The sequence below is a fragment of the Panthera tigris genome, chromosome B4 (genome assembly GCF_018350195.1).
Source record: "Panthera tigris isolate Pti1 chromosome B4, P.tigris_Pti1_mat1.1, whole genome shotgun sequence".
Classification (NCBI taxonomy): domain Eukaryota; kingdom Metazoa; phylum Chordata; class Mammalia; order Carnivora; family Felidae; genus Panthera; species Panthera tigris.
This window is the reverse complement of record NC_056666.1, coordinates 107,307,341-107,328,456: the sequence shown is the minus strand read 5'-3', so window position 1 is coordinate 107,328,456 and position 21,116 is coordinate 107,307,341. Positions and strand designations below refer to the sequence as shown.

The following is a 21,116-nucleotide window of genomic DNA, read 5'->3' as shown; positions in this document are numbered from 1 at the left end:
GGAACATAGTGGTATGATCATAAAGAACAGAAAAAAATGGCAAATGTAATTTTAGGAAGGGAAGAACATCAGGATGAAGAGCGAAAAATTCAAGGTGTAATTTGTGTGTTTGCAAATGTTCCACCTCCAAACACCTGGTGTTTGGACACAACACACCTGAGTTGGGACTGTGAAAGCAGCCTTTCATCCAGCCTACTCTGCTGCCTCTTGACATCTATATGGGACTGATTAATATGGAGCATACTGCACCTGGAACAGGGCTCAAAAGGCAAAACATTGGTTTCCCAGTCAGGGCCTTCAAGCTGACTAATCCTATGTCAAACCTACTCAATCTCCAGGAAGCATTTAGTGCCCATCCTTTTAGTGATCCTTTAATTATCACCTTAGTTGAAATTACTTCCAAGCATGGCCGTCACTTCTAAGGAATTACAGATTTCTTCTGTTTAAAGATTTGGTTATTTTGACCTTTATATCCCCTAGAGAGTCATATGTAGAATTATGTAGATATGGGAGTTTAAATAATGTCTTAGTATTTAGATAAATAAAATCTAGATTTTGGGTGCAGGTAAATCATCTAGGTCAGGAGTTGGCAAACATTTTGTGTAAAGGCCACATAACCAATGTTTTAGGTTTTGGGTGCCATAATGTCACCATCCCAACTACTCAACTCCGTCAGTGTAGTATGAAAACAACCACGGACAATATATAATTAAATGGGCATGACTATATACCAACAAAACTTTATTTACAAAAATAGGTGGTGGGACGACTGTAACTACCAGGCCCTAGTTGACTGAAAATTTCTTTTTGTTTACTTCCCCCAAACACACTTCTACTTCCCTGCTGCAAAATAATAAAAAATAAATAAATAAATAAATAAATAAATAAAACCAAACCAAAACAAAAGAAAGAACATTTAACATCGACTGTGTTAGGCACTTAGGCTTCAAAGATGAATGATTCAGTCCAGGACCTACCTGGCAAACTAGAAAAAAGAAAGGTAGAAAATGCTATTACTGAACGTATCAAGAAGGAGCACCCATTTCTATCTGGGGTGGCAGGAATGGGGTTATTCAGAGAAGGTAAGGGAATTTTCCTAGTGAAAGTGACATTTAAGAAGAGTAAGATAGCTTCAGGCAAGGAAACAGGTTATAGAAAATCTCAGAATGAAAACAAAACCATGGCAGATGTAGTCCAGTCTAGAAATCCATAGGGTGATACATATGGCATCCCTTGGAACTATGAGAGATCAGGGAGAAGTTAGGGGTAGCTAGTTATGTGCATATTAATATGCATATCAAAGAGTGCTTGCCTATGATATGGGGGAATCTGATCACGTAAGGAATCCTAGGAGTAGGAAGGAGAGGGAGAGAGCAGGAGAGAGAGGGGGAAGGGCAGAGACAGGAGAGACGGGGAGAAGGAGAGGAAGATAGAGAAATTGAAAAAGGACTTAGAAACCATTTAAAGATTTTAATGAAGGAAGGTATACTGGTAGACTTACAGTTTAAAAAGGGCAGCCTGGCAATATTGTGAAGCACAAATGTGAAGTGGGCAAAAGTTTGTAATAAGACAATATGTAATAACTTACTATAGTAATCCGTTGTGAAACAGAGTTATCTGAATCATAGCAGTGGTGATTGACATAAATATGCATATGTGAGACATCTGGGAGAATGAATAAGACAGACTTAGTGACTGGTTGTTAAAGGGGGATGAGATAGAGAAAAGAATCTGAGGGAAGGGAAACAAAAATAATATAAAAACAGGGAGGGGGACAGAACAGAAGAGACTCATAAATATGGAGAACAAACTGAGGGTTGTGGGAGGGGGGATGGTCTAAATGGGTAAGGGGCACTAAGGAATCTCCTCCTGAAATCATTGTTGCACTATATGCTAACTAATTTGGATGTAAATTTTTAAAAATAAAGAAAGAAAATTAAAAAGAAGAAAAGAATCTAGAAAGATCCAAGTTTTTAAGCTTGAGAGAAAAGGTGGTGGGATGGTGATTACAGTCAGTAGGGTGGGGAATCAGAAGGTGAATAATAGTTTGTAATATGAGTGGAGAGGATGATGAATTAGTTTTGACCAGTAAAATTCGAGTTTCCTATGGATTATACACTATAAATATGAAGTAAGCATGAAAAATGGAGGTTGAGAATATGGATCCACAGCTCAAGGGCAAAATATTTAGATTTGGGATTATTAGCATACAATTGACTGATAAGGTTGTGGACAATATTAGACCTACCCACAAAATGTGTACAGTGAGACAAAAAAATGAGTCACAGGAACTTGGGGGATTTTATTTGTATCAGCTATTACCTATTGCATAATAAAACATCCTAAAAATCAGTGGCTGAAAACAACTTGTTATTTGTCTTGATTCTTTTTTTCTTTGGAGATATTTTTTAATTTAAATTTTGGTTAACATATCATGCAATATTGGTTTCAGGAGTAGAACTCAGTGATTCATCACTAACATGCAATATCCAGTGCTCTTCACTAGTGCCTTTCTAATACCCATCACCCATCTAGCCCATCCTCCCCTGCCACCTCCCTCTGTCAACCCAGAGTTTGTTCTGCATCATCAAGAGTCTCTTGCGGTTTGTTTCCGTCTCTCCTTTTTTCCACTGTCTGGATTATTTTTTATTTTTATTTTTGTTATTTTTAAATTTTTACTTATTTATTTATTTATTTATTTATTTATATGTCTTGATTCTGTGGGTGAACTGGGGGTGGTTCTTCTGCGGGTTTCACCTGGGCTTTCTCAATGAGCAGCAGGTTGGCCCAGGGCTAAGTTCAGATGAGACAACTGGCTCTCTCTCTCCATATGGTCTTTCATCTCAAGCTTTTTCAACAAGCAGCAGTTGGTATTCCAGGAGGAAGAAAGCAGAAGCGCCAAGACTTCCTGAGACCAGGAATCCAGCACTTGCCTGCATGGTTTTTACTACATGCTACTTGGCCGCAGCAAGTCCCAAGGTCCATTCGGGGAGGAAGAAATAGATTCCATCTCTTGATGGCAGGAGCTGCAGAGACTCTGTGGCCACCCCTGCATGATACCTACATTTATTGAATATGAAGAGGAAGCAAAGTCCATGCAGGATCTGAGAAGAAGAAGCTAGAAAGGAAAAGCAAGAAGCTTGGAGAGTAGAATCCAGAAGTCAATAGATGGATTGCTGCAAGAAGGAGAAGGAAAGGTCACGGTGCATAATGTTACAAAGAGGTCAAGTCAGATCAGTTCCGGAAATGGCTGCTGGGTTTGACAGGAGATCTCCGATAAGCCTAAGAAGAAATGTGTCTGTTGGGGGTGGGTGGGGCGGAAGTCACTTTACTGTGGGTTGCTATTACTGAAAAGTGAAGAGCTAGAGAAAGTGACTGTGGATTCCTATTTGAGTTTGTGAACAAAAGATAGGTGGTGGGAATATGTGGCCAAAATGAGGGTGGTTACAACATGACAGGATAGTCAGAAGGGCCAGAGGAAAAGGTAGAAGATAAAAAAAAAAAAAAAAAAAGAAGGGATAAATTCTGAAGCAAAGTTCTAGAGGAGGTGGAGGCAGCGAAATTCGGAGCATATTTAAAATTTAAGGTTTGGGGAAGGTAAACGGATTCAGGATGCTTTTGACATGGATGAACAATTCTCTTATCAGCGATATTTTCAAGTATCTCCTTTTTAAAAACAAAATGGCATCACCGGCCCTGGTATGTTCATATTTCTACACGTTGTAAAGTTGTTATTGCCCTTTAGGTAATTTATTTGCAACTAATCTGAAGGGCTGATTATTTCAGATGAAGCTTCTATTTGGAAGCTGTGTGCTATTACCTTTTATTATAGACTATGTTCAGAAAGTGGAAATCAGGGATAAAGGGTCTCATCTTGTGTTTTCAGCTATCCTATTGGGTAATTCAAATTCTTACATGTCTCTAGTGCCATGCCAACACATTTCAGAATACGTTTAGAGAGGGAAGAGTAAGTGGCTGCCGGCAGATACGAGCTAAAAGAGTCACGATCATCAGGAAATATCTTCCACCAAGTATGCAAAACCAATTATGGACTTAGCTGCCCACAGGAAAACTCATGTTAAAAGTTGACAGAACCACAACTATCATTAAACTAAATATTCAGGCTAAGCAATGTTCCTTTAATGAATATGCTTTCTTGTTATAAAATATTTCTCTGAAAAGTACAAATCAGCAAGGAAACTTATTTGCCAGGCACAGGTAACACTGGGAAATAAGCATAAGAATTTCCAATGAGATTAGATATTTGCTCAACATTTCTTCTGGTAAATACTACATGTTAAATATTTATAGTTTGATTAAATCAATTTCCGGAATCCGAACCATGAACCTGGTTTACTTAACCCCCATTGTCTCCAATACACATTCTTTACACATTCCTTTGCCTTTTGTCTGTTTATGGGAATTATGTATTATAGCTACCCTGCAATTATTTTATGTAGAGGGCTTTTCTTACTCCGTATGCTTGGCTTACTTCCTAGAAAACTAAACTAGCATTAGAACATAAACCTAGTGATTTTTTTCTGTGTGTGTGTGTGTGTGTGTGTGTGTGTGTGTTTGCGTGTATCCTTAACCTCCTGTGCCTCAGTTTCCTAATCTGTAAAATAGATTTAACAATACCACCCATATGGTAGGGTTGTTATTAAAATTAACTGAGTTAATATATATAAAGCCCTTACAACAATGCCTGACATGTACTAAGCATTCAACAAAGTGAGCTATTATCCAATGTATCCTCTCACACACACCCACCTCTCCCCAGTCACTCTACTATTTTTTTAAGTACCTGTCCTTCAATTACCAAGTCCACACATAAATCATGTGAAATTACTATTTGAAAGGATCTTCTTGGTGCACCTAGGTAGCTCAGTGGGTTGAACATCTGACTCTTGATCACAGCTCGGTTCTTGATCTCAGTGTTGTGATTTCAAGTCCCCTGTTGGGCTCCACACTGGGTACATACTTAAAAAAAAAAAAAGTGTGAGGTCTACTTTACAGATAAATCTGAAATATTTTTATTTATTTATTTTTAAGTAAACTCTACCCCTAAAATAGGGCTTGAACTCATGACCCCAAGATCAAGAGCTGCAAGCTCCACCAACTGAGCCAGCCAAGCACCCCTATGGACAAGATCTAAATCAACATATTGCTCAAATTAAATCTCTTGAACCTCTTTTATTTACTCGGACTTTCTACAAAGAGTTATAGAAGTGGAGAATATATTGAAAACATTGAGGTCAATTACTGTTTTTATTATTATTTATTAAATAGGATTTAAGTTTTGTTATTTTTTTTTTTTAGGTTTTGGAATTCCATAGCATATTTGTTCAGAGTGTATCTCATGATTTTCAATATTGTTTAAGATGATCTTGAATTTTCAAAATCTCTCTTTGTAAGCATATCTTTGCTGCTTCTGAGCTATATGACAAATTCCTGAACATAAGGATCGTCTTATCTTGCATTTTATCCTCCCCATTTATTCACATTAGCTAAAACTACTGTTTCATTGACAAATGAATGTTGAAGCAAGTTATAAAAACTCATACACCATAATTCAGAATGGACAGCTTATTTGGAGGATAGCTAACTTGGTATGGATTCAGTTAATTTATATAGAACTTTTTATTTTTAATACCTTTTTTTCTTTTGAGAGAGATTTTATACTCAGGAGCCTGTGCAAGAAGGGATGCAGGGGACAGGAAGAAGGAGAGAGGGAGAAGGAGAAGGAGAGGGAGAGGGAGGGGGAGATGAAGAGGGAGGAGGAGGGGGAGAGGGAGAGGGGGAGAGGAGGAGGGGGAGGGGGAGAGGGGGAGAGGGGGAGGAAATCTTAAGCAGGTTCCACACCCAGCATGGAGCCATCACCTGAGCCAAAAGTCACCCAAGCATCCCTTTTTAAAAATACATTTAAGCCTTTATCTTTACCCAATTTTGTTTCTAGATTTCTGTTTGTGTTTGGGTCATTCCTTTAGTCTTATTACAAAGCTGCCCAATCATATACAAAATAAAAATTTTCTGTAACATAATAATGATAAAACTAAGTAACTTATTAGCTAAACTAGTTATAGTTGTACTGTGATAACTTTGATTATCGGGAAAAGATGCTATTAAATTTGAAAGTATGATATTTTATTTTGAAAATAGCCTGTGACTTATAATTTAAACATTCAGCAACCAAATTGATTATTTATGGCATCCTCAGCATTTTAAATTTTATCATTGGTATGGAGTTAAGCTTGTAAACTCAAATATTAGTTTATAACCTTTGGTATGGAACTTAATTTGGTAAACTTGCTTTTTATCATCATCCATTTTTATTCTTTAATGAATTATATGCTTTAATTCAAAGAAATGTGAATTCCTACAAGGTATTATCAGACTTGAGCCTGAGATAAATATACTGAAATCAAATTTCTTTATTGTTTTGTAGCTCTCTTTTCTATTCATCATTTCTGAAACTTTCATTGTTGGGTTATTCTATCTCTGTGTTATTTACTGATGTGTTTTTAATATGAGTGCCACATACAGTGAGCTACATGTTGAAGAGTTAAATGGACGGGACTTCATACCCTGTGAGAGTTATAATTTATTTGGGTACGGTGTTTTGCAAAAGAACTGCCTAAGAATGGTTTTTATAACTTCATACTCATCCATAGTACCTATAAAAAAATCTATTATGAGGCATTTAAAATCTTCTTTCTCCTGGATCAGAATCTCCTTGCAGGAACTTTTTTTTTCTTTCTGTATTGCTATTTGTATTTCATTTATCAGAATAGAGGACACAAAAATGAATGACATATGTATTCATACTGTATCAGTTCCAGTTGTGTTCCTTGATATGGCATGGAACTGCACAGTGATATCATAATAAAATTAACTCCTCTATCTTCTGATAGAGGATTAGAAATGTGTTTTGAGGTTTAAGAGATAATTTGAAGGGAATATTCATAATGTTTGCTTTGTATTCAGCAATCGGCACGAATGACCAGATATCTATCTATGTATCTATTTATTTATTTCTTTGTTTGTTTATTTTGATTTTTAAAAAATGTTTATTTTTGAGAGAGAGAGAGTGCACAGGTTCACTAACTGAGCCACCCAGGTGCCCCAAGTCCTAATTAGTTTTAGATGTCAAATTTCAATTAAAGTTTAATGTCTACTATGTACTAGGAATAAATGTTACTCTTTGATTTATTCTCCTGTGCCTCAACTTCAGTGCCCTTTTCCTCTGGATAGCTGAATAAAGATGGCCAAAGTTTGGGGCACCTGGGTGGCTAAGTTTGTTAAGTGTCTGACTCTAGGTTTCAGTTCAGGTCATGATCTCACAGTTGGTTAGCTCGAGCTCTGCATCGGGCTTTGCGCTGACAGCACAGTGTCTCCTTGGGACTATTTCTCTTCATGTTTCTCTGCTCCTCCCTGTGTCTCTCTCTCTCTCTCTCTCTCTCTCTCTCTCTCAAAATAAATAAACTTAAAAAAATGGCCAAAGTTTATCCATTTATCTTCATTTTTCTCTGCTTTCATACTGAATTTTTTGTCAGTAAATATATATTTTCTGAGATCTTCAAGTTGGCATTGTAATATCTTAGTAAATTCTTTATCTTAAAACTTCCTGATTTAGACAATTTATTTTCTGATGCTTTGTGCACAATTACTCAATAGAAGTATATTGAAGAAATACTTGAGTGTGTGAATATTGCATTTGTAATTACAAGCCAACTCATCTTAATTCTGTATGATTATTTTTGTGATGTTAATATTAATTATCAATGGAGAAATATTTTTAATTTCCGGTTTGACAGTAGAGTGAATTCAGAATTCCAGTATTTAATTTTAATTATTATTTCAGCGTGAATATGGAAAAGTACCTGTTAGTGAAGTTAATACATGCTGTTGAAGAATTTTACTTAGCATAGAAATCTTAATTTTTTGGTGATATCCCAAAAAAGGCACATACTGAATAATGAAATTCTTGCAGAATAATATATATATTTTAGTGTAGTGCAACTCATTAGCACAATTTTAATCAAAATCAGAGAGTTATAAAATGAGAGAAAGATTAAAAGCATTCTTGGATCATCTGTGAGCTATAGATTATATTAATGATGTTTTTAAATGTTTCTTATTTGCCAAACAGTTAGTTATACTGGAAGTACACATGCAAAAAAAAAATTGACAAGTGGAACCAGGTGGAAAAATATTGTTAGACAGGTTGGAAAGTATTTGTAAAATAATATTGTTAACTACTATAGCAAGGTCAGTAAGATTGCTGAATAAGCATACTAAAAACACTACGCCCCTCTCTGCATTAAATAATAACAGTAATTTTGTTATTAGTTTAATAACCTGTATTTACCCAGTACATTTTTCACAATTCTCTAAGCTCTTTTACTCATTCTCTTATGTGATATTTGTAGCAACCTTGTGAAAAATGTGAGTCGGATATTACAGTATTACAGTGAAGGGTACAGAGGATTAGAAAAAAATGATTTCTCGGAATTCACAATGACTTAGTGATAGCTAAGATGAAATCATAAATTGAAAATTTCAGGTCCATTTGTTCCCACTACACTTTTTTGCACATCTTCACAAATAAGTGTTATTAATGTTTCAGAGGGAAAAAATTTGAAGCATGTGATAAAATGCTGTAAATGTTATTTTCTTCTGTATAAATAACTAATTTTCAACCTAGTTTAAAATAAATTAACCAGAGGTGTGATAAGTGAGAAAACAGAATATTTTCATGAGAATCTTGGGGTATATGCAATATTATCATATTTAATAAAGTATTAAAATACATAATTAAAAACCGTATGCGAGTAAGAAATGTCACGTATACTACATAGTTATAGACATAGTGTAATATATATTTAGAATATGTAGTAAAATCTGTTGGATATTTCAGTTTAGTTTTAATTCAGTTTCCAGTGAGTAAAACATAGTAAAAGATGATTGTATGAAACAGTTCTGTATTGATGGGAGTCACAGACACTTAGATATTTAGATATTAATAGCATTTTCCTCTATTTCTCATTAATCATTCTTGAAATAGACCAACGAGTTCAAGTCAAAACACAATATAATCTTATTCAATTTTTCAAATATATTTCATTGTACAATTCCTTAATTTTTATTGATCTTTCTGTTTTTAATTAGAAGCAAAATTTGAGGTTCACTACTTTATGTAAGGCATTTAATTTTTTTTTTATTCATTGGTTTTGCTTCCTTAAAGTGGATACCATAACGTAAATAACCTTGATACATGTGACAATATGATAACTGATTTACATCTTCCTGGTTATATTATTTATTCAGGAAATTTCATTGAAAATAAGATATGAGGAATGTTTAGCACCATACTTTGAAGTTTATTTATATATATTTTTAGTAATCTCTACATCCAACATGGGGTTCGAACTCATGACCCCAAGATCAAGAGTCAAGAGTCACATGCTCTTCTGACTGGGCCAGCCAGATGCCCCACTGAGTACTGTACTTTGAAGCCATGATCTGACTAAATTCTGGTTTATAGAATTTCATATCTTCTTACAGTTTGTATGAGTGAACATTTATCAAAATAACGGAGAATTTAGATTGGTGTCTATTAAATGTGAGCATAGTAGTTATTTTATTCTTATACATGTACAATTTTTGAGTAAATGTTTTTACTTTACAACGTAATCTAAAAGTTATAAATTTTAAATCCTATAACCCAAGCAAACCCCAGTTTATAACCATTTGAACTACATGAATAATATACACTTGCAGTTATGGTATTTTTATATAACCTCTTATCTGGATGTCCACCTGTTGGTTACTCCCTCCTAGACTATCTAGAGAGAATCATTCCTGCAGCCTCCATCCATGTTAACCTTACCATCTGCCATTAATCCCTTTGTCACTACTCCTTTCATATTATACACTTAGATACATAAGACTCTCTCAATACTTGCTTTTATCCTAGAAAGTCAATGAAATAATTACAGATTTGAAGGCAGGCAAATTTATATTTATAAATGTATATTTATAATAAAGCCAGGAGTTTGATTATACTAGGTGGAAAATTAATTTTATATGAAAAATGCATTGAGCTTTAAGCAATTAATTTAAAAATAATTTTAAGAGTGTAAGCAGTTCATAAATAGGAAAATATTTGTGAGTAGGTATTCATAATGGCTATTATAATTTATTTTCAGGGATTAGTCGTAAGTTAATATCAAAAGCCAGAGTTGGAAAGAACACTTCTACCTTCTAGTTTTGTGAGTTTTGGCAAGTAACTTAACTTCTCTTTGTCTCAGTTCCCTCATCTGTAGGATTGGGATGATGTTACTGTCTATAGTACACATGAGTTCTTAAAAATCAAGGGTGCTGCAAGTCAAGAAATGCCTAAAGTAAAAGTAACTTTGTTGGCTTAAAAATACCAAATATTAACAAACACATTTCCAATATACATGAAAAAAAATAATTTGTGCTCTTAAGTAATTTTGAGTGAGCAAGGGCAAAGTATAGAGAGCTGAGAAGAAAAAGAAAAAAAATATTGTTAATCAGATTGACAATGTGTTTATTTATAAGTGAAACTAAAGCACTGCGATAAAAATAGAAAATAGAAATGAATTATTGAGATAAGGCATTTATAAATTAAAGCTCTATTACCTTTCACTTTTTGTGTGGTTATAGTATGTTCTCTGTAAAGTTTCAGGTCCAGTAAAATTTTTATCCCTTATTTCCCCAATAAACACGTACAAAAGCAATACAGGGGCACCTGGGTGGCTCAGTCAGTTGAGTGTCCGACTTCAGCTCAGGTCATGATCTCGTGGTTTGTGGGTTCGAGCCCTGCGTCGGGCTCTGTGTTGACAGCTCAGAGCCTGGAGCCTGCTTTGGATTCTGTGTCTCCGCCTCTCTCTGCCCCTCCCATGATCATGCTCTGTCTCTGTCTCTCAGTAATAAATAAATGTTAAAAAAAATTTTTTTTTAAAAACGAAACAATGTAAAACCAAATAAACAACACTCTTAGGCATGCTACTTGTGTATTTCTTTTGCATTAAAATTGGAGATTATGTCTCAACTACTAGATTTGAATCACTAGGTGAGAACTGTTTGTGATATTATATTGCTAACAAACCAGTTTTTCTAGTCTAAGTTTGTATTTTTAACCTTTTGTTGCATATGTATTTGCAGTTGTCATTACTTATACTAGATGGTGAAATCACAAAAGTTGGGAAGGGAATATTTTAAGAGTTCTAGTCCTAGTATTAAGTTCTTTATATCACATGATTATGTCTGTTGAGTATGTGATCAAATGAAAACAATTATTTCTACAAGGTAGTGATTATTTAAGACTCCTAAATTGGTGTAATTTTGATTAATATCTATTTTATAAATATTTTGGCAAATTACATTGGCCTGATGCTGGGTGCCATCAGGCTAGCATTTAGAAACCACTGATGAAATAATAATCTTAAAACTACAACTGGCAAGTATTCCCTTCCCAACCCTAGCATTGTTTCTCGCAATAAGCCAGGAATACTGCCTTTGAAATTATACATGTCTTTTTGTCATCTGCATTTCCATGATTGTGTTAACCACAGAGGAGGTGTCAGCTAATATTTGCCAAATAAATGGATAGAAATTCAATTGGAGCTCTACTATAAAATAAATACAGTACTTTTAAATACTTTAAGCCTGCTAAAAAGTAGAATTTAAACATGATGAATCTTCTGCTAGGTATGGAAGGTTTATTACTGAAATTCACTGGTCATTACTTTTAAACGTGTTCAATCAAGAGGCAGAATTTTTAATATTATCAAGTTTGAATAATGGTTGTAAAAATTCCTCAAAATATTTAGAGATAACTGGCTCTAAATATTTAGAGATAACTATCTGGGTAGCCCAACTGGTTAAGTGTCTGACTTTTAATCTCAGCTCAGGTCATGAGCTCATGGTCATAAGAGTGAGCCCCACATTGGGCTCTGTGCTGACAGCACAGAGCCTGCTTGAGATTCTCTCTCTTCCTCTCTCTTTGCCCCTACCCTGCTTGCTCTCTCTCTCAAATAAAGAAATAAATATTAAACGACAAAAAAGCAAGGTTTGGAACCAGTCAGAATGTGAGCTTATCACAAAGGCACTAATTTTCTCATATGTGGAAATAATGCGGAATTAATAATATGGAATTAATAATGTGGAAATAATGTGATCTTTTTTGATTGTGCAAAATGACCATAGGGGTTACGTTATCCACATGAGCTGAAAATTAGCGGATATCTAGGGGAGGCCACAATAGAGAAACACTCCATCCTTCCAAAAGAAAAAAAAGATCCCAACTGGAGTAGATGTGGATGTGGAGTAGATGTGGATGCGGAGTAGATGTGGATGTGGCTGTATTGGGGAATTGTCATGTACATCGTCATTCTTATTCTTGGTAGGATACCAAAGGATTTCCTGACCTCTGCTTCCCAGTCTTCTTCACAGCTGTAGTGTAGGGCTGAAGAGTTTACAGGTCATGTGTCATCCTTTCTTAGAGACCCAGAACTTATGCTTCCCATCCAAAAACTGGAACAGGACATGGGGACTATTCAAAGACAACAGTAAGGACTTATATATATGAGTTTTGTCAGCCAACAGAGATGGCCAGACCTGTCAGAAATCCTTTAGTACTGCATCAGAGTAGGGACATGCTTAATAAGGAAAAAGTGCAGAAGGTAACATAGTCTTACACACTTTTCTCCATAGCTGGCCATTGGGAAAAGCCCTCCCTTGATCAACTGAGTGTTCTAACGGCAAATTAGAGTTCCATTGTTCCATTCCATTCTGGAAAATTTATATAATACATTTCTTTAAAAAATAGTTTATTTTATGATTTTTTTTCCAATTTAATCCACATATCTAAATCACCAAACTAGACGTGCCTGGATGGCTTAGTCAGTAGAGCATGTGACTCTTTATCTTAGGGTTGTAAATTTGATCCCCATGTTGGGTGTAGAGATTACTTAAAAAAAAATCTTAGAAAGAAAACCATCAAACCAATAAACTTGTTTTTATAATATCAAGGTTAGACCTGTACTCTAGAGCTTGTTTTCTTGCTTGGGTTTAAATTCTCAATGCACCACTAACTGACTAAATAAGTCATTAAAAACCCCTGTGCTTCAGTTTCTTTATCTGTAAAATGGTGACAATATTATTACCTACCTACAGATTTGTAAGGATTAAATAACTCGATAAATGCAAAGAGTTTAGAACAGTTTTATTTATTAAATGTTTTCTGACTGATTGTTATAATTAGTGCTACTTATTTTTAGTAAGATTGTTTTTAGAGTTTAACCATGAACACTAAAAAATAAAATAAAGATGCCCTACAGTCTTAGTTTTAATGTAATAGCTATTGACGTCATCTGACAAGGTAGATAATTACAATTACTCAATTTTGTTATTTTTACTATTACTTACAAAAAATACATATTGAAATAGTTATAATTTAACATACAGTAAGTGCATGGAGTGTGCCTTTCTTCTTTTCAAATCATGCATTTTAGTAAGTGAACTTCTACCTTCATAAAGTAAAAAAAAACAAAGTTTGTTAATTTTGGGTATTATATATACACGATCAAAACAGATGAAGGTAATGATTAATGTAGAGGCAATTTGTGCTGTAGACCCATGACCCAGATAGTAGTTAGTATCAAGTTACTTTGAGTAATTATTTGTTTTTGCTTAGAATGCATTTGTGTGCTGTTTTTATACTAATTGAAATATGAAAGCAATTCTGTTATCCTAAATTCTACCTACTTTTTGACTGCTTCAAATTATTAAATGAGTTGTAGATATTATCAAATATCACATTATTCAATACTGGGTCATTAAATGTGAAATACTTTATAAGAGAATAATCGTAGCCCAGTATGATTTTTTGAATATTTGTTCATATAATTTGGATACAGTTGGATATTTAAATTGTACTGGGGACTCTTTGTCATTTGGTGTCAGTGATTTGTTCCTTCATCTTATGACCTCAGGACAGTCAATAAAGATAATAATGTAGGATTAGTTACTATTGGTATTAAAACATAAATACTGTAAATTCTAAATGTTAAAAGATTCTAGAAGTCAGGGAAAATTTCTTCCATACATGCCTCATGAGTCATATGCTTTGAGGGTGCTACATAAATAAAGTAACATAACTCACAACAAGCCAATTCTATTCAAAAATCTTGTCTCCATAAATCATTTTGGATGATAACTCACTTTATACCATCTTTTCTTAACGTTCTTTTAAATAGATATAATGAAAGACACGGTCAATTTGATTTACACTCATGATGCAAATATCATCGCAGAAATTCTCTACTAGGTGTAGCCTACAAAGCACGGCACTTTCTTGCTTCTTTTACTGTGTGTTTTTTTTTTCTTCAGAAAACTGATTTTTCCCCATCCCTCTTTGCTACAAAGGAAATTATTAGCAAGTCTTTACTTGTATGTATGTCTCAACTCTGACCACATCCTAATACCTCTGCAGCTAAAACCCTAGTCCAGGCAATTCTTCTCTCTTTCTTATATGTCAGCACTAGGCTTTCAACTAAGTCTTCCTGCCTCTGCTTTTGCTCCTTTTTTTCTTTACAGTCCATTCCAAAAACAATCCAGATATACTTAAAACATAAATTTGATCATATCCCTCCTACACTTAAAATTTTCCCATGGCTTCTCACTAAAACTGGAACAAAACCCAAATTCCTCATAATGGGTATGCCTTTCTGCTAGATCCCATCACCTATCACTTGACCTTTCCTTCCCTCCAGCAACAACCCCTGACTCTACTACCCTCAGCCTCCAACTACCTTCCTGTTCTTTCTGTCCCTAGAATGTACCTTGTGACATTTGCACTTCTGTTCACTCTACAATTCTTCCCTTAGGTCTCTGATTGCCTTCTCAAAATGTATGCCCTTGTTCGAGTGTCATCTTCTTAGAGAAGTATCTCCCAAATACTCTGGATAAAATTGACTTCTCTTTCTTCCAAATGATTCCCTATATCTTCATCCTGTTTGATTTTCTTTCTAGTATTTACCACTACCTGTTATTATACTGATCACACATTTATACCCGTTCTCACCTTTGTGTACTGCTTTAGTATTTTCAGACATGTCTGGCACACGGTTGGCATATAATAAGCATTTGTTGAATGAAAAAATGACTATTTTCAGTAATGGGCTTTTTAAAAAATGTTTATTTATTTTTGAGAGAGAGGGAGAGAGCAGGGGAGGGGAAGAGAGAGAGGGAGAGAGTAGGCTCTGCATTGTCAGAGCAGACCCCAGCCTGGGGCTCAAACCCATGAGCTGCGGGATCATGACCTGAGTCGATATCAAAAGTCAGATGCTTAACTGAATGAGCCACTCACGTGCTTCAATAATGGACTGTTTTTAACTCTGTGATCCTCAGCATCATCCCACCATTCCTTCCTATGCTATGTTACCATGGTCTTTAGTCCCAAGGCTCCAACAAAACTGTTCTTATTTTATCTTCCCTTATTCATTTATACTTTGATTATTGTTTTAACTCTAGCAGTTCTAATTATAGTTATATCACCTCTGGCTTCTATAGATAAAATGGCCTCAGTTGTCTTTGACGACAACTGCTCTTTCCAGAGCCCACTAAGAAATAAAAGGAAGTTACGATATTTTCCTTGATTTTTTTTCTTGCAGTAAAACTTCTGATTCTTATGTAGTCTTAGCCTCAAATGCATCTCTCATTAAGGATAAAATCTAGAAAGGGTATTAAAGTTAAACCATCTTTCTGAGTTTACACAGGTGATGACAGAAATATAATGTACTTTGTTTTTCTTTCAGATCTCCCACTAAAGACATGGATTCAGAAGAGAAGGAAATTGTGGTTTGGGTTTGCCAAGAAGAGAAGATTGTCTGTGGGCTAACTAAACGCACCACCTCTGCTGATGTCATCCAGGCTTTGCTTGAGGAACATGAGACTACATTGGGAGAGAAACGATTTCTGCTGGGGAAGCCCAGTGATTACTGCATCATAGAAAAGTGGAGAGGCTCAGAACGGGCTCTTCCTCCACTCACTAGAATCCTGAAGCTTTGGAAAGCTTGGGGAGAGGAGCAGCCCAATATGCAATTTGTTTTGGTTAAAGCAGATGCTTTCCTTCCAGTTCCACTGTGGCGAACAGCAGAAGCCAAATTAGTGCAAAACACAGAAAAAGTGTGGGAACTCAGTCCAGCAAATTACATGAAGACGTTACCGCCAGATAAACAAAAGAGAATAGTCAGAAAAACTTTCCGGAAACTGGCTAAAATTAAGCAGGACACTGTGTCCCATGATCGAGATAGTATGGAGACATTAGTTCATCTGATTATTTCCCAGGACCATACTATTCATCAGCAAGTCAAGAGAATGAAAGAGCTGGATCTGGAAATTGAGAAGTGTGAAGCGAAGTTCCATCTCGATAGGGTAGAAAATGATGGAGAAAATTATGTCCAGGATGCATATTTAATGCCCAGTTTCAGCGAAGTCAAGCAAAAACTGGACTTGCATTCGGATGAAAACCAGATTCCGGACGACCTGACCGAAAGCGATGGAATTGTACACCTGGAGGAGCAATTAGCATATTACAGAATGCTCATTGATAAGCTTTCCGCTGAAATAGAAAAAGAGGTAAAAAGTGTTTGCACAGAGATAAATGAAGATGCAGAAGGGGCAGCTGCGAGTGAACTTGAAAGCTCTAATTTAGAAAATGTTAAGTGTGATTTGGAGAAAAGCATGAAAGCCGGTTTGAAAATCCACTCTCACTTGAGTGGCATCCAGAAGGAGATTAAATACACTGACTCATTGCTTCAGATGAAAGCAAAAGAATATGAATTCCTGGCCAAGGAGTTCAGTTCACTTCATCTTAACAACAAAGATGGATGCCAACTGAAGGAAAACAGAGGGAAGGAATCTGAGGTCCCCAACAGCGGTGGGGACGGTCCTTCCCTTACTCCGAGAGCACTTAACTTGTATACAAATGACACAGACTCAGACACTGGTATCAGCTCTAACCATAGTCAGGACTCAGAAACAGCTGTAGGAGACGTGCTGCTTCTGTCAACGTAATTTGAATGGCTTCTTTCTGAGCTCCTGCAACGTCGTTCACGGTTGTTTAATAGGAAACCTTATTTTAAACATCACGTTCCGAAAAATGATGTAATTCATGTTAAGTATTCGGAAGTTAATAAAAGCTAGAGAAATTTGTAAGTTTATTTTTGACTTAAGATTTCCAAAGTGACCTCATGATTACAAGTTTAGACGATGAGCTGTTTATTAGGAATGCAACACAAATAGCTTGCAGGTGTATAACAGAAATGATTTGATGGGAATTATAATATTTTATAGCTTCTGCAGGAAATGATTTATACAAACAAAATTAATTCTTAATAGTGCAGTCAGTATATTGAAACTGGACACGTGAACAAGTAAAATTAAAATGTGCTGTACTATATTTTTTCAAAGCGCTATCATCGGAATTTTTAAATCTGTAAAGTACATGAAAGCTATTGTATAGTAAGTGTATTGATTCAAGTCTTGGTTTTTCTCATTGATGCTTAGAATGTACATCATCTCTGTTCACTTTCTGAACCTCTCTACTTGTTTAGACCTAGAGGACAGGAGGTGGGAAGGGCTGCCTTTGGGATATGTGCAAATTCTGGCAGTGGATGGATGGATTGGATGAGAGAGGGCCAAGTGCTGCATTACAATAGCAGTTTTTCTAAAGCCTAAAATTAATAAAATTGAAATATGCATGGCCTTTCTCTGACAAAGCAAATCTGATCAAACAAATAACCTGTGCAGGTTTGTTTTGTGAGTGAGGTATGATGTGGGTTACCGAGAAAATCACAGGGTCACAGTTCTGTTTCTTTATGCCCTGTCTGCAAAAGTCGAAGAGAGGCAACTTGGGGTCCTTTGTGTGGGTAAAATAGAGGTCTATATGCCATAAGTATTAGCATTTTGTCTCTGAACCTACAGAGAGGAGCTCACATGGACAAAAATCTTTTATTCTAGTACACTAGAATTCAGATTATGTTTGTAGAACTTCATCTAAGGTGCAAACAAAAAAAGTACTAGTTCTAACCCCACTCCTCCCCCAGGGTTGCTGGTAAATGTCTAACAAATTGAATGGCTTGTTTAGATCCTTCCTTCAGTGACACTCAATAGTATGAGACTAGGTTTGGTTTCACCTGGTTTTTAGGTGGGAAGATTTTTTTTTTTTCTCTCTCTCCCTTCTTTGCTTCTTGCTAGTAAACACATGATGTAATCATATTGAAACAATTAGTTTACTGTTTTATTGTACTGTTAAATACTATTGCAGTTTATTTTTTCTTTACCTGACACTTTTCCTATATGTCAGTGCACATGTAAGTAAGAACATTGTCTTACTTAGTTTGAATATATGGATATTGGTGAAGATCCAGTATTTCTTTTTTCTTCCCTTTTATTCCCAAGCTTACTGTAGTGCATGTTTAACTCAGTTTCTTAGCCTACTTTTTTATTACTCCATCCTCCAGGCTTTTCACCAATCTTTGGGAAGATACATATAATATTTTAGTATTTCACTTTTGGGGAGCATCTGTGTTATCATTTCTTGCACCAAGATAATGCTAAAGGCCTTAGTTGAAGTTGGCTGGTAAAGAAAGTACGAATTTCCATTCCAGGGAAAATATAGTGATAATAGAGTAAGTAATAAGGCTAATACGGGTTTAATAGTGAAAAAAAAAAGCAGGTTATTGAATAGTCATCTGAGAAAGAGAAATTTCCAAAAATCCCATTAAATCATTCAGCAATGAGGCAAATTACTGATATATTCATTGTTCACTACTGGGGATTAAATTCAGAAGATCATTATCAATGATAAACCAACTGCAATGTTGTTCTCCAAAAGTGAAAGCCACTTCTTTGGATTACTGTTCAGTGAGAAAATAATAAAAAGAACATTACTTATCTGCTATATAATATAATTAATTGTCTGAATTCAAAAGAAGTTCTGATAAGAAATAGTATTAGACTAGATTTTAGAATCTTTGAATTCTGCTTTTATATATAGTTAAGCACAGTGATACATTCTAAGAATTACACTTCTATATTTCTACAATAATTTATGTTAAAAACTCTTGTCAGAAAGCAGAAGCATTGACTTAAATTCACTTTAGAATTTCTAGTTGTTCTTTTGTTATACAAATGTGTCTGAGCTTCTGATTCACCATGGTGCACCTCTAATTTAGAATAATAATACAAATAAATATACTAAACTATAATGCCCTCATCTCTGGAGACGGAACTATTCTTTATTAAATTGAGAATCTGAATTATAAGTACAGAACTTGATAGAAACGTTAATGTTTTAATCATGTAGAGAATCTTTAAAACAAAGTGTTTATAAATTATTGAGTAACCTGACAGGTTAACTATGAAATTGGTGTATGCAGCTAAGAAGTAGCAAACCAAAGCTGACTATTCTTCCTTCATGGAACAACTTTGATTTTCATAGACTGTACCTTGTTCATCCTTCCCCTCGGAATGCCTCTTTTCCCCTCCATCTGTCATACGTTGAGACGTACCCATTTTGTCTTTTTAACATGTTATTTCTTCTATGAAACATTTATTCTGTTCAATCAGTTGTGAGATTTCTGAGCCCAGAACTATTTTAGATGTACTTTTCATAGAGGAGCACATATATTACGGCTTAGCTTATATTTATTTATGGACTTCCCCCTACCAATGTATTTTTTATCATTTTATCACCTTATCTTCTATCTTGTTAACCATACTCCCTCCAATCAACCTCTTTACCTCCTTGCCCATACTGAATTTTTGCATTGAAATGCTAAATTTTGAAGGCTGCAACCATTTTAAAAATTGTTTCTAAAACATGGTAAATAATGGTCATGCATTTTATATATAAATATGCATTTTAGCAGACTTAAAGCATTAATAGTAATCTGACTTATAGATTCTTTAGGGGAGACACTAAGTCTTTGTGTTATTATGAAAAAAAATAAATTGGCAGGGTTTTTTTTAACTTTATTTTTAATTCACAGTTACTGATTTAAGGGAATGCAATTATTGTCTTTTTAAAAGACCTTAAATTGTTAAATTATGGTATTTTCCTCTGCATTGTATGCATGTAGGGCAAAAATATATTCTGTAGAACTGAATATAGTAGTAGACCAAAAAACCCTGAAATATCCTAGATGAAATACCTATTTTATTTTCTCTTTCTAATTCAAAAAATAAAAAATAAATGGCCATTCAGTGTGTAGAAGCTATTCTAATGCATTAAAATTTTATTTTTATATTATTTAAATATCTACTGTGCATGACAAAATATATTTCTGTGGCTGCATTTTATAGTTTTTCAAAGTAGAATTATCATTTTGTTTAGAATGTATTTTTCTAGTGACAAAAGGAATACCTTTTAATCCAGATATAGATTTTTTAAAATATTAGGCTATTTCTTTTTATACTACCTGATTGGTTTAAAAATCTGATGTGACAAATATAAAGTATATATAATTTCTTCAAATGTAACTAATCCAGAATAATAAAAGAAATAGTTATACCCTTTCATGTGATATTGTTTGTTTTTTCTGAGTATGTTATATGACATATTAAAAATAAATTTTCTATTATTTGGAGTTATAATTACTGACCTAACTTACACAAGTTAAGATCAGGTATTATTTCATAAGAATACGTAGCAAATGAGACCTAATAAAACTTTTTATTAGGTTTCATACATCTCTGTTTCAATTTGTCATGAAAAGTGTCCTCATTTATATATTGGATGGCTGGTTTTATGGCCTGATATCTTGCTTTCTAGAATGAAATCCACTTTAATGTAATAATATTTTATTGTAAATCTTCCCTGCTATTATTTACTTCGCATCAGGTTCTATGCCAAGCATGGAGCCTGCTTAAGATTCTCCCTCTCTTGTGCACCTGGTGATTCCATTGGTGTATGACTACCGCTCAGGTCATGATCTTATGGTTCATGGGTTCAAGCCCCACGTCAGGCTCTGTGTTGACAGCTCAGAGCCTGGAGCCTGCTTTGGATTCTGTGTGTCCCTCTG

At 34.8% G+C, this 21,116-nt stretch overlaps 1 protein-coding gene across 1 annotated transcript in view; it reads left to right on the top strand.

Annotated features, from left to right (window-relative positions):
- The window catches only part of RASSF9 (Ras association domain family member 9), a 28,437-nt gene extending 11,331 nt beyond the window's left edge, over nt 1-17,106 (top strand). The window contains exon 2 of the mRNA XM_015539071.2: nt 15,846-17,106. Within this exon, the coding sequence (XP_015394557.1) occupies nt 15,846-17,106 (1,261 nt within the window). The remainder of the gene's footprint in view (nt 1-15,845) is intronic.
- The last annotated feature ends 4,010 nt before the right edge of the window (nt 17,107-21,116 follow it).